The sequence below is a fragment of the Orycteropus afer genome, unplaced genomic scaffold, assembly GCF_000298275.1.
Source record: "Orycteropus afer afer isolate SDZICR_OR568_19922 unplaced genomic scaffold, OryAfe1.0 scaffold00014, whole genome shotgun sequence".
NCBI lineage: Eukaryota > Metazoa > Chordata > Mammalia > Tubulidentata > Orycteropodidae > Orycteropus > Orycteropus afer.
In genome coordinates, this window is record NW_006921601.1 from 17708593 (window position 1) to 17722741 (window position 14149).

A 14149-nucleotide genomic window follows, 5' to 3' on the forward strand; every position below is an offset into this window, starting at 1 on the left:
TGGTTATCCATTCCTCAGTTGTTGGACATCTAGGTTGTTTCCAAGTTTTGGCTATTGTAAATAGTGCTGCGATGAACATCGGCGTGCATATATCTATTCTTTTTATGGCTCTCACTTCTTTAGCGTATATACCTAGTAATGGGATGGCTGGGTCAAATGGTATTTGTATTTCCAACTTTTTAAGGAATCGCCATAGAGAATATTTATTTTTTACTTATACAATGCTATTCGTGTAATTTTGTTTCCCAATTTTAATGGTGTTTTACTTCCAAGGGTAGTTTTTCACATCCTTTTGACAATTTTCTATTCATCACCATCCTGCCAAACACTGAAATAACAGCTATCATTTACTGAATGTTTACTCTGTGCCAGACACTGTGCCAGATGCTTTAAATCATCTCCTTAAAGCACAGCAGGAAAGAGCACAGCTTTAGAGTCAGATCTGGGTTCAAATCCCAGTTGTCCTTTTACCAAATGTGTGACTTTGGGCAAATGACTTAACCTTACTGGGACATAATCTTCCTCATCAATAAATTGGGTATTTGTAAAATTTAAGTAATATATGCAGAGCATTTAAACAGAGCTTGACACACAGTAGGCACTCAATGAAAAGTAATTAGAATTGCTATTACTGTAGTTGTGTGTCACTTATGCAAATAATACAACCAGTGATTGGCTCCACTGAAGTCAAAGTGGAGAGCTCATAGTATTGGTGTCTATATAGGAAGCCAGCAGAGGGAGCCTCCAATCCATTTCTGGATCTGGGGACAAGATAAGCATAAAAAACCAAACCAAACTCACTGCCCTAAAGTCGATTCAATCCCTCCTTGGGTTTCAAAGGCAGTATCTCTACAGAAGTAGATTGCCACATGTTCCTTCCGAGGAGTGGCTGGTGGGTTTGAACCACCAGCTTTCTGGTTAGCAGTCAGGTGCTTTAGGCACTACACCACCAGAGCTCCCAAGATAAGCATACCTATCCATTAATACAACCATCTCAGAAATAAGAGTACCAGACAGGTTAAAAAGTGATCTGATAGTGGTTATCTCCAGATGGGAGACAGGGAGATGGGCTGGGGGAAAGCACATAGATAGCCTCACTGGTATTGGCAATGTTATAGTTCTTAAATTAAGTCTGGATTCATTAGTGTTTCTTCCATTCTATGCTTTAAAACTTACATATGCGTTACATATACTCTTACATATAAAAAACAAACCAAACCAACAAACCAAATTCACTGCCATCGAGTTGCAACCCCTCCTTGGGTTTCCAAGGCAGCATCTCTATGGAAGTAGACTGCCCAATCTTCCTTTCAAGGAGTGGTTGGTGGGTTTGAGCCCCCAGCCTTCTGGTTATTAATCAAATGGCTTAGGCACTACATCACCAGAGCTCCCCTTTATATATATATATATATACTTGGAAGGAAGGTTGGGCAATCTACTTCTGTAGTGATACTGCCTCGGAAACCCAAGGAGGGGTCGCTGTGAGTCAGATCCGACTCCACGGCAGTGAGTTTTAGCCTCTCATAGGAAAGCAACAGCTCCTTCTATTATAGCCACTTCTTGTACTAGACTCTGAGCTTCCTAAAGACAGAGACTGGTTCTTATACATCTGTATAGCTCCAACAGCAGCCAGCACAGTGCCTTAGGCAAAACAAGTGCTCAAATGTTTTCTGAATTACATTCCTATATTTTGAATAGATGTGCATTTAATCAAACATAAACTGATTTTTGGTAAGTTTGAACAGCTCATAATCAAATTCTATTAAATTACATTCTTCCTTTACTTAGATACAGTGTGTTGGGGTAGGGGATTATACATCAAGTCACACCATCTTTTATTTTCTAAGAATTGAAAAACAAATAGTTCAACCATATTTTGAAACGTTCTTATTCATTTAATAATATTTATTATTTGTCTATTACATGTAATATATTCCTCAAAAATGTTAACTCATTAAGGGGACTGGCAAAATAAATTATGGTGTATTTAGTAGTTTAAAAGAATGAATGAGATTCATGTTATCATGCAATCATTTTCAAGTCATACTTGTAAGTCAAAGGATAAGATGGGGAATGATGTATTTCATATATGTGCTTGTCTATGAACAGAATATTTCTGGAAGGTTACATAACAAACTGGTAACTGCGATTGCTTCAGCAAATGGCTATCTGGCATACAGGGGTAAAATATTTTTCACTACATAACTTTAGGAAAAAAAGCAAAACTCACTGCTGTCGAGTCGGATCCAACTCACAGCAACCCCTCCTTGGATTTCGGAGATAGTATCACTATGGAAATAGATTGCCCAATCTTCCTTTCGAGGAGTGGCTGGTGGGTTGAACTGCCAGCTTTCTGCTTAGCAGTCAAATGCCTTAGGCACTCCACAACCAGAGCTCCTTTGGTACTATATAATATTTTTCAGTGGGCATGGATTATTTTTCAACTGAAAAAACAGCTTATAATTTACACCTTCAATAAGAAAAAGGTTCAAAACATCAAATTGGATAAGATCGAAGAACAGTGCAAAAAAAGAAATGTCATGAGATCATATGTAGTTAATTACCATATAAACAGCAATTGCTTTTAGCGTAAAGGAAGAACTCACTGTGGAGAGATGTGACCAAAACTCAGTGCCGTCAGAGACAATTTCATAGTGTAAGAGGGACTTGACCTAGATCTTGAAGAATGAGATTTGGATATGCTGAGAGAAGGGCAGGGGGGAATTACAGGGGAAGGAAATGTAATAGGCAAAGGGCTCTGAAGCTGAAGCAAAGCTGTGAAGTGGGCCTAAGAGGCACAAGACCTGAGTTCTAGTCTTTCTTTGATCCTAAAAACTGGATGCTTCTAAGCAGGTCACTCTTACCTTCTGTGCATCCATTGCTGGATTCTTAGAACAAAAGGTAACAGATGACCCCTTGGGTCCCTTAGACCTCTATAATAAAAGGACTACCTCCATAACTACAGTTGGGAAGGAAGATTAGGGCTATATTTGGGGGCTCCCAAAATTTACTGGTTTGATCAGAGGAAGCTAGTGAAAGTTTTGAAAAAATGAGTATGTTTTAGGAAGATTGAGTTAATATGTGAAACCACACAGTAAACACCATGTAAATTTTGTCTGTTATTATTAGTAGTCTGGCATCTTTTACAGAGTAGACTAGAGAAGAAAGAATAAACTAACTGGGAGATTACAAAAAGCCAGGTAACCAAAAGATTGGTTTCTCACATGGGTGAGAATTTGAAAGCAGTAGTGAGTGAAATAGTGTCTTGGATTTGCATAATTCTCTAGACATTCCTCACGCTAATAAATCTGCTCCAAATTCTTGTTTCCTATCATTTTCCAAGGTCCTATTGATTAGTATTTAGTGACAAGGCACATTTGGAGCCTGAAAAGTAATTCTGCTCAGTCATATTCTCAGGTGTTGTGTTTATTTTATAGCCTGATTCTTTCTAGCCTTGACCTTTCCAGGCAGCCAGTGCATATTTACACATACTTTTATTTAAATAACTTTCTTAAAAATTATACAAGTACTATGTCTCCATAATGGCAAAATTAGAAAACATAGAAAAACACAGATTTAAAAAAGTAACTTACCCAAACGGAAACTTACAGAAAGGTAGATACAACAGAAGAGTCCATTTAAATACAGGGCTTGTTACAGAGAAAGCACTTCATATGGAACAGAACCCAACTAAGTGCCTCTGGTAGCAGAGTGGCTAAGGCACTTGACTGCTAACCAGAAGGCTGGCAGTTCAAACCCACCAGCCACTCCTCGGAAGGAAGGTTGGGCATTCCTACTTCCATAGTGATACTGCCTCGGAAACCCAAGGAGGGGTCGCTATGAGTCGGGGGCCGACTTGATGGCAAACAACAACAACAGCTTACCTAAACATTCTGAGTACTGGTGCTTTAAGTTATCAACATTACTAACAAATTATTTCTCACCTTTGTTCTCTCCTTGCTCACCAATAACCCATACTTCTTCTTTTCCTGAAGTTTGTGCTTTCAAAATATTTGTAATAATATATTGTAATCTCTGTGAATCCAGATTACATCCAATTCCAATCACTCGATTTTCAGGAAATGCACTCAGCTTCCATGTCACATAGGTCATGATTTCCACTGAGTAGTGCATGCAAGTTGAAAACAGAAAGGTTATTTTTCATACACTACTTTTTAGCCTAGCTCACAAACAAAATTATTATTATTTGAGTAAGTATATTAAAGCTTGTAAGTACTCTTCTTAGGTCCAATAAGCATTATAAGGAATAATATTTCTTATGTATATTAAAAGCACTAACCAGGTTTCAATATGATCTTACATAACTTTGCTATTAAATATAAATTGTTAAGACTAGAAAATAGATAATTTCCTAGAATAGCTAAGCCAGAAGAATGAAAAAAAGATATGGAAAACCAGAGAATAGTAATTTATTTTCATCAATTAAGTTCTCTTTATCTTCAAATGAAAATACTGGTTCAGATATTGCTATGCAGTATAACATTATGAACAAAATACAGTAACTTCTTTCATATATGCCAAAAGGATACGAGGAATTGAAGAGACCAGTGTCTCTCAATCAATTACTATAAAAAAAACAAACAAAATGTGTATCATACTCCAAATATAGACCTGAGTACATTTAAAAAGTTTGTTCACCAATTTAGATCCAGTACCATGTAACTCTGAAAATATTTCTTTAAGTTGCACAGCAATTTGCAAGCTACAAAATGCTTAAGATGCACTTTGTCATGCTCACTAACATTTTATGACAGTTCAGAGTTAACAAAAGATCTTTCACATAAATCACTGAATTTTCCTCCTGAATGTTCCACTATTTTACCACGAAGAAAGGCATTGCTGACAACCTGGAATATAACATCACATTACATAAAAATTCGATGTTATACACATCCCAATTAATGCCAGTAATAAGAAGTAGCTGGTTGCCAGGATGCGGAAATACTATATTGTTTATGATAAGAGTAATTTAACTGAATACTATCAAGCAGTCTCTTTATAATCTAAACTTTTATGACTTTTATCAGTAATTCAATTCTACTAATGCACTGGACCATCAAATTACTTTAAAATAAAGGTTTTACCTGGCTGAGATGCAACAAGCAGGACACCATGTTGACTATAATGTCCCAGAGCTGGGACAAGGGCTCTGAACATATCAACATTGCTCTGCACCACATCGATGTAGGACTGAGAACTACCCAAATAATTGACTGTGAGGATCACCACCTTGGAATGAGCAGAGGCAGACAAATCTAGTAAATAAAAAGAAACAGTCTGAGCTCAAGATACAGGTTTTAATTGACTACTAGTTCAGGACAATAAGGTCTTTTCTTTTAGGTACATTTGCTCCCAGATCAATCCTAACTCCATACAAAGTATACAACTCAGAAGTGGCTAAGGTTTGCCTCCAGAAAGAGGGATTAGAGCAAGATTGCATTTCAAAGGGGAAAGATAGCAATAAAGATAAACAAAATAAAGGACCCAGAAACTACAAACAAAGATTTAATTGCTTTTTTGTAATTTATAACTTTCTAAAGGAAAGTAAATACCATATTTTTATGCAAATATGCCTGGTATACATTTTATGCAAACCATGCAATGCCCTCGAGTTAGTTTCCTACGTCTGCTGCGTGTGTTACATGTGTGTGCTTGTTATTTACATGGGCACATTATGTGCAAACACATGGTAATACACCATAGACAAAACGAACTTATAATCAACTATACTGATGATATTTAAACCATGAGCTTAGGAGTACTTGTTGTTGTTGTTATGTGCCGTCGAGTCGGCCCCGACTCATAGTGACCCCTCTTTGGGTTTCCGAGGCAGTATCACTACGGAAGTAGGATTGCCCAACCTTCCTTCCGAGGAGTGGCTGGTGGGTTTGAACCGCCAGCCGTCTGGTTAGCAGGCAAGTGACTTAGCCACTATGCTACCAGGCTGTATATCTTTATGGAAGTAGATTGCCTCATCTTCTTCCCATGAAGCAGCTATGGGTTTGAACCACTGACCTTCTAGTTAGCAGCCAAATGCCCTACCCACTACGCCACCAGAGCTAAGAATACTAGAGTTTTTTTTAATTTACTCTTAGGTCATCAGACCTATGTTTTTCTATGTTTTCTAATTTTGCCATTATGGAGACATCAGGGAAGAGTTGAGAGAATCAGAAAGAATGCTGATAGTTAAGGTTCCAGGTCCTTCACTTTGACCTATCCAAGCAGAGTGACTCTGCTTTTAGCTGTCTTGTTTATTAAGAAGGAGCTCTGGTGGCATTGTGGTTAAAGCATTTGACTGCTAACCAAAAGGTCATGGGTTTGAACTCACCAGCTGCTCCTTGGGAAAAAAGATAAGGCAGTTTGCTTCTGCATAGATTTACAGCCTTGGGAACTCTATGGGACAGTACTACTCTGTCCTAAAGGGTTGCTATGAGTCAGAATTGACTCGATGGCAGTTTTGTGTTTTGTTTTTTTTTTAATAATTTATTTAAGGATTCTACTCCAAAAGGGGAAAATATTGGTTTGAAGATTACAATGCCTTAGTTTATTTGTAACCAGGTATTTATTATTATCTATTATACTGAAAGGAGCTCTGGTGGTGTAGTGCCTAAGGCATTTGACTGCTAACCAAAAGGCTGGCAGTTCAAACCCACCAGCCACTCCTCGGAAGGAAGGTTGGGCAATCTGCTTCTGCAGTGAGACCACTTTGGAAACCCAAGGAGGGGTCACTATGAGTCGCATCCGACTCCACAGCAGTGAGTTTGGTTTGGTTTTATTAAACCAAATGTCCTTGGTTTTAGGTTCTTCTTTCAATGGGACCTACAGGAAAGCAACTTTTATGACATTAAAAAAGATAGTACTGAAGTTCAATCCTGTGATCCTCATGCATGCATATGCTATTTTATAAGTATATTAGTCTCTACTGCACAGTGTGTTTTATAGTAAGTAAATGGGAAATGACTGCTGAATGGGTATGAACTTTTCTTTTGGGGTGATGAAAATGTTCTGGTACTAGATAGTAATTATGCTTGTATACCACTGTTGAGGTACTAAATGTCCCTAATGGTAAATTTTAACTTATGTGTATTTTGGCACTATACAAAGATAAAAAATATATATACTATTAAGTGCAAGAAATAGATGTGAACTGCTTCTCACCAGTTCCCCTGATCTCTACCCTTGAAGCAACTATTCTTACCAGTTTCTTAATATCTTTCCAATTTAGATTATTCATACACAATGATCAGTTTGTGAAGTATGTATGTTTGTGTGTATATATGCATGTTCATATATACATATATGTGTATGTATATGTATATATACATACCCTTTCAAAAAGGTTTTAATAACTATTTTTAAAAATCCAAATGGAGCTATTTTTAAAAATCCAAATCTAGGATGACTACTCAGTTGCAATAATCTATGCCTGTCATGATGGGCCATTATTAAAGTTTCCAAATGAGATTTTCCAGAATCATTAATGTACTTCTTTATGCTATAGTTAATAAACACATTTATTAGATGTTAGTTAACATAACATTTAAAATTACTTCATGTAACAGTAATTACATTAAGTGCTATCAAGAATATACAACACCAAAATTAATATGGGGAACATGAAAGTTGTCCCAAGGCATACTCATTCAACAGCTAATTATTGAGTCTCTACTAGGAGCTCTGGTGGTGTAGTGCCTAAGGCATCTGACTGCTAAGCAGAAGGCTGGTGGTTCAAACCCACCAGCTACTCCTCGAAAGGAAGATGGGGCAATCTACTTCCGTAATGATACTGCCTCGGAAGCCCAAGGAGGGGTCGCTATGAGTCAGATCTGACTTGATGGCACATAACAACAACACTAGGTGCCAGGCACGAGGTGCTATACATCTATTCCAAAGATTCTATTCTTTCAATTACCTGAAGCAATAATTATTGATGATTAATGAGACACATAAGAAGAAACAATTTCCTTAAGTCCTAAATGGCCTCACAACCTCTAGAGCCCATGTACTAAAGAGTTTCTTAAAGTGAAGTCCCTTAAGAACTTCAGTACCTGGAAATGATAGGCACAAGAGAATATCCAGCTCCTTAAGGGATATGCTACATGAAACTTTCAAAAGGATCATTAAAACAATTACTGTACTCTTACCAGAGAAGGAAAATGAATGCACTGTATCCTCAGGGATCCAGAGGCTTGTTAGAACTATTACAACCAACTTTTCTTTTTATTGTGGTAAAATATATATAACCCCAAATGTGTCATTTTAACCATTTTAAGTGCACAATTCAGTGACATTAATTACACTCACAATGTCATGCTACCATCACCACTATCTACTTCCAAAACGTTATTGTCTCAAACAGAAACTCAGTATTCCTTAAGCAATACCTCCAGCACTCCACTCCCTGCTCCCAAGGATAAACTTTGGTTTCTAGGCATTTGCCTATTTTGGGTATTTCATATACCATATTTTGATTCAAATAACATGTGACTCCTATGTTTGTTTGCCAACAGCTCCCACCCCAGGAGTTATTTTTGTAAAAGCACTATTTTACCTGGGTTTTTTTTTTTTTTTTAATAGCAACATTTAAGTGGGATCACACAATGTTTGTCCTTTTGTGTCTAATTTCATTCAATATATATTAGAACTTCATTTCTCTTTATAGCTAAATAATATCCCATTGTACTAACATACTACATTTAACTTATCCATTCATCTATTGATGAACACTTGGGTTGTTTTTACCTTTTGGCTATTACAACAGTTCTGCAATGAATACTGGTATACAAGTACCTGAATCCCTGCTTTCCAATCTCCCAGGTATATACCTAGAAGAGGAAATGGTAACTGTTTAATGTCTTTAAGAACTGTCCAACTGTCTTCCACAGTGACTGCACCATTTTACATTTCTACCAGCAATGGACAAGGGTTCCAATTTCTCCACATCCTCTCTAACACTTCTTATTTTCTGTTTTTGTTTAAATTTTTATTGTGGTTTGGGTGAAAAGTTTATGGAGAAAATTAGTTTTCCAATCAACAATTTATATACATTTTGTTTTGTGATACTGGTTGCAATACCTACAATGTAACAGCACTCTTCTTATGTCTTGGCTGGATTACCCATTTCCAGTCATCCTTCTATCCTGCCCCTTCCTTCTGAGTTTTGTTTTTGAACAAATACTGCCCTGTTGGTCTCATATTGTTGACTGTTCTGAGAAGTACATTCCTCACAGATGTTACTGTTCACTTTAGAAGCCTGTCCATTGTTTGGCTGAAAGGTGATCTCCTGGGGTGGGTTCAGTTCCAGACTGCAATGGTGGCTAAGGGCCACAGTTTCTGGGTTCCACCAGTCTCTATTAGACCAGTAAATCTGGTCTTTTTTTATGATTTTGTTCTACACTTTTTTCCCTTCCCGATTTGTCTATGACCTTCTTTGAGATCTTAATCAGAGGGGTCGATAGCGGTAGCCAGGCATCATCTAGTTCTTCTGGATTCAAGGTAGTGGAGGCTTTGGTTCATGTGGGCCATTAGTCCTTTGGACCAATTGTTTGCTTGAGTCTTTGATTTCCTTTACTGTTCTTTGCAACAAATGTGTTTTGTTTTGTTTTAAATAATAGCATTCTAGTGGGTGTGAAGTAGTTTCTCATTTTGTGGCTTTAATTTGCACTTCCCTACTATCACTAATGATGTCGAGCAAATTTTCATGAACTTATTGGCCATTTATATATCTTCTTTAGAGAAATAACAACCTGTTTTTATAATTTTTATAGGTATAATTTAAACTTTTCTGACCTACTATTCTTAATACTTCAGGTCTATGTCTCAATATCTTATTTGGAAAATATTGTCAGTGAATACATGGGTCCTAAGGAAAGGCAAATGAAGACCAAAAAACTATAACATATTATAATCTGATTATAGCTATAACCTGCAAGAAAGGTTATAGGACATATGTCTACTCTAATTCAATGGTTTAAGAGTTTTTGACCATGATCCTTGTGAGAAAAATATTTTTAAGCCTAAATCCCCAAAAATGATGTGTACATATATGAACACATATATACATACATATGCTAATATATTTCTATAATTATAAAATTTATGCAAAGTTTTTTAAAATTAAAAGGATGAGATAGAGAAAATAACTTCTAACATTTTACATTTTATTTTAAATGATACAAAAACTCCTTTTGGTCTTATTAAAACTTATTGTAGCACAATGAATTGCTTGGTATGCCCTTCTAGCCATAGTTTTTGTGACTCTCACCAGATGACTGGGAGGAATTATGTAGATGTGACGTGCTTGTGGCCCACCAAAGGGATTGGGTATCTTGCTAATAATGTAAATAAGGTGCATGGCATCCTTGGGGTGGGACACAAATAAGGTGTATGGAACCCTAACCAGGGAACTGGTCAGTTTTAACATCCCACTACACTTAAAAAGAGCCATTATGGAGGCAGAAAAAGGGGGGGGGGGGGGGGGCGGCGGGGGGAGGGAATCGCACTACCATCAAGACAGAAGAGCCTGAAGCAGAAGTGGAGGGCATCTTTTGGACCCGAGATCCCTGTGCTGAACCTCCTTGACTGGGAAACAAAGAGAACTGTAACATTTTGATGAGCCAGTGAGAAATGGTAATTAGTAATGGCGGAGAAACGGTGGCAGCAGGACCTGCAGACCAGCAGGAGACAGCACAGTGGCTTCCAGACCCACAGAGCTAGAAAACTGATTGCCTTCTGGCAGGAGGCTTGCTGGCTGAATGGAGTGTCTCCAGGCACTTGTTGGAGCTAATTTTGCTGACCCATACAGCTAGAGCTAAGCGCCTTAGACCGAGGCTTACTGGCAGGATGGTGTACCATTATCTGCAGTTATTGCAGAGATAAAAAGAGTTTTGTAACACTTTCCTGAGCAGGGCAGAAGCAAAGAGGCTGAGGGCCAGAGAGAAGTGTGCCTGAAGGCATGGATGAGAAGAGGATGTCCTGATCTGAGAACTGTATTCTGAATCATTTCTGATCCTGAATTATAACCTGTTACTAACCTAATTGTTGTTCTTAGGTGCCCATCGAGTTGGCTCTGACTCATAGTGACCCCATGTATAACAAAATGAAACCCTGTTGGGTCCTGTGCCAGCCTCACAATCCCTGCTATGTCTGAGCCCATCATAGTAGCCACTGTGTCAATCCATGTCATTGAGGGCCATCCTCTTTTTCGCTGACCCTCCACTTTACCAAGAATGATATCCTTCTCCAGGGAATGGTCCCTTCTGACAACATGACCAATGTAGATAAGACGAAGTCTTGCTACTCTCGTTTCCAAGGAGCATTCCGGCTGCACTTCTTCCAGGACACATATGTTTGTTCCTCTGGCAGTCCAAGGTATTTTCATCATTCTTCACCAACATCACAATTCAAAGTCATCAAGTCTTTGATCTTCCTTATTCATTGTCCAGCTTTCACATACATATGAAGTGACTGAAAATACCATGGCTTCGGTTAGGCACACCTAACTGTGTCTTCCAAGAGACATCTTTGCTCTTCAGCCCTTTAAAAAAGGTCTTTGCAGCAGATATGCCTAGTGCAGTATGTCTGATTTCTTGACTGCTTCTTCCACTGGTGTAGACTGTAAAATCAAGTAATGTGAAATCTTTGACAACTTCAATCTTTTCTCCATTTATTGTGATGCTGCTTATTGGTCCAGTTGTGAGGACTTTCTTTTTCTTTACGTTGAAGTGTAATCCATACTGCAGGCTGTAGTCTAATCTTCATCAGTAAGTGCTTCAAGTCATCTTCACTTTCAGCAAGCAAGATTGTGTCATCTGCATATTGCAGGTTGTTAATGAGTCTTCCTCCAATCCTGATGCCACAATCTTCTTCATATAGTCCAGCCTCTTGATTATTTGCTCAGCAAAAAGATTGAATAAGAACAGTGAAAGGATACAACTCTGACATCTCCCTTCCTGATTTTAAATCACAGAGTATTCCCTTGTTCTATTCAAATGACAGTCTCCTGGTCTATGTACAGGTTCCTCATGAACACAATTAAATGTTTCAGAATTCCCATTCTTCTCAAAGTTATCCGTAATTTGTTATGATCCACAGAGTCAAATGCTTTTGCACAGTCAACGAAACACAAGTAAACATCTTTGTGGTATTCTTTGCTTTCAGCCGAGATCCATCTGACATCAGCAATGACATCCCTTGTCCCACATTCTCTTCTGAATCCAACTTGCATTTTGGAAGTCCCCTGACAATATACCACTGCAACCACTTTTGAATAATCTTCAACAAAATTTTACTTGCATGTGATATTAATGATATTGTTTGCTAATTTCCATATTCTGTTGGATCACCATTTGCGGTGTAGTAAATTACACTGGTATGGCTTTTCTAGCCATAAATCTTTGTAAACTCCGTGGTGGAATTTGCTGTGAGCAACTGAGGAGCTCCTGATTATTAAAGTTATCCACCTGAGGTATTTCTGTTGAGACTGGCACAAAGCAATGTTCTGGGAAGTTTGCTGTCTCTCAGGTCCTTAGAATTCTGATGTTATGATTAGTTAGTTTGGCCACTCTACCAGGCTCAAAAGGAGGCTTCCTAGAGGCACAAGTCTCTCTGACTGCTGGCTGAGAAGGATGTGCTGCTGAGAGAAATACACTCCTGAGAGACACGAGCTGCTGGGAAAGAGATGCAAGAGACATGCATTGCTGAGACAGACACTGAGAGACATGCACTGCTGGGAGAGAGACTGTGAGAGACTGTTGGCTGAGAAACGGTGGGATGAGACTGAGTGTTGTTCCTGAACTTGAATTGTAGCCTGGTGCTTCCCAATTAAACCCCATAATCTGTAAGTTCTGTGTGGCCACTGCAGCAAATTATTGAACCCAGCAGAGAGGTGGTAGGTGCTGCGTGAGGAACAGTCGGTGAAAGGGCTGGAGGGAGGCAGCATGTATGACCTTGCAGGAATAGGTTTTGGGCTATTGATAGTGATTCTATCTTCCTCTTGTGTGGTTAGAGGAAGTCAGAAGATGGTGCCTCCCTGCCCCTTTGGCACCATTCTTTGGAATTGGTACAAATATGGACCTCTTCCAGTCCACTGGCCAGCTAGCTGTCTTCCAAATTTCTTGGCATAGATGACTAAGTGCCTCCAGTGCACCATCTGTTTGTTTAAACATCTCAGTGGGCATTCTGTCAATTCCTGGAATCTTGTTTTTCACCAATTCCTTCAGTGTAGTTTCAACTTCTTCCTTCAATACCATTGGTTCTTGATCATATGCCACCTCCTGAAAGAGATAAACACTGACCCATTCTTTTTGGTACAGTGATTCTGTGTATTCCTTCCATCTTCTTTTGATGTTTCCTACAGCAGTCAATATTTTGCTCATAGAATCTTTCAATATTGCAACTCAAGGTCTGAATTTTTTCTTCAGTTCTTTCAGCGTGAGAAATGCTGAGCATTTTCTTCCCTTTTAGTTTTCTAACTCCAGGACTTAGCACATTTCATTAAAATAACTGTCTTCTCAAGCTGCTCTTTGAAATCTTCTGTTCAGCAATTTTATCTGATCATTTCTTCCATCTGCTTTAGCTAATCTCCATTCAAGAGCAGTTTCAGAGTCTCTTCTGACATCTATTTTGGTCTTTTCTTCTTTTTTTGTCTCTTTAATGACCTTTTGCTTTCTTTATGAATGATGTTCTTGATGTCATTCCACAAGTCGTCTGGTTTTTGGTCACTGTGTTCAGTACATCAAATCTATTCTTTATTTGGTCTGTAAATTCAGTAATCAATGTCATATTTTGGCTCTCGTGGAGTTGTTTTAGTTATTTTCAGCTTCAACTTAAACTGCATATGAGCAGTTGATGGTCTGTTCCACCATCAGCTCCTGGCCTTGTTTTGGCTAAAGATATAGAGCTTCTCCACTGCCTTTTTGCACAGATGTAGTCCATCTGATTCCTGTGTATTCCATCTGGTGAAGTCCATGTGTACAGCCACTGTTATGTTGTTGAAAAAAAGATATTTTCAATGAGTAAGTCATTGGTCTTGCAAAATTCTATCATGCAATCTCCAGCATCATTTCTATCACCAAGGCCATATTTTCCAACTACCAATGATACTTCTTTGTTTCCAACTTTTGCATTC

At 38.3% G+C, this 14149-nt stretch overlaps 1 protein-coding gene across 1 annotated transcript in view; it reads right to left on the reverse strand.

The window, feature by feature from the left end:
* The window catches only part of UEVLD (UEV and lactate/malate dehyrogenase domains), a 55193-nt gene that overhangs the window by 7065 nt on the left and 33979 nt on the right, over positions 1–14149 (reverse strand). The window contains exons 8-9 of the mRNA XM_007955718.2: positions 5106–5276; positions 3945–4121 (exon numbers count right to left, since the gene is read on the reverse strand). Coding sequence (XP_007953909.1) covers positions 3945–4121; positions 5106–5276 — 348 coding nt within the window. The remainder of the gene's footprint in view (positions 1–3944; positions 4122–5105; positions 5277–14149) is intronic.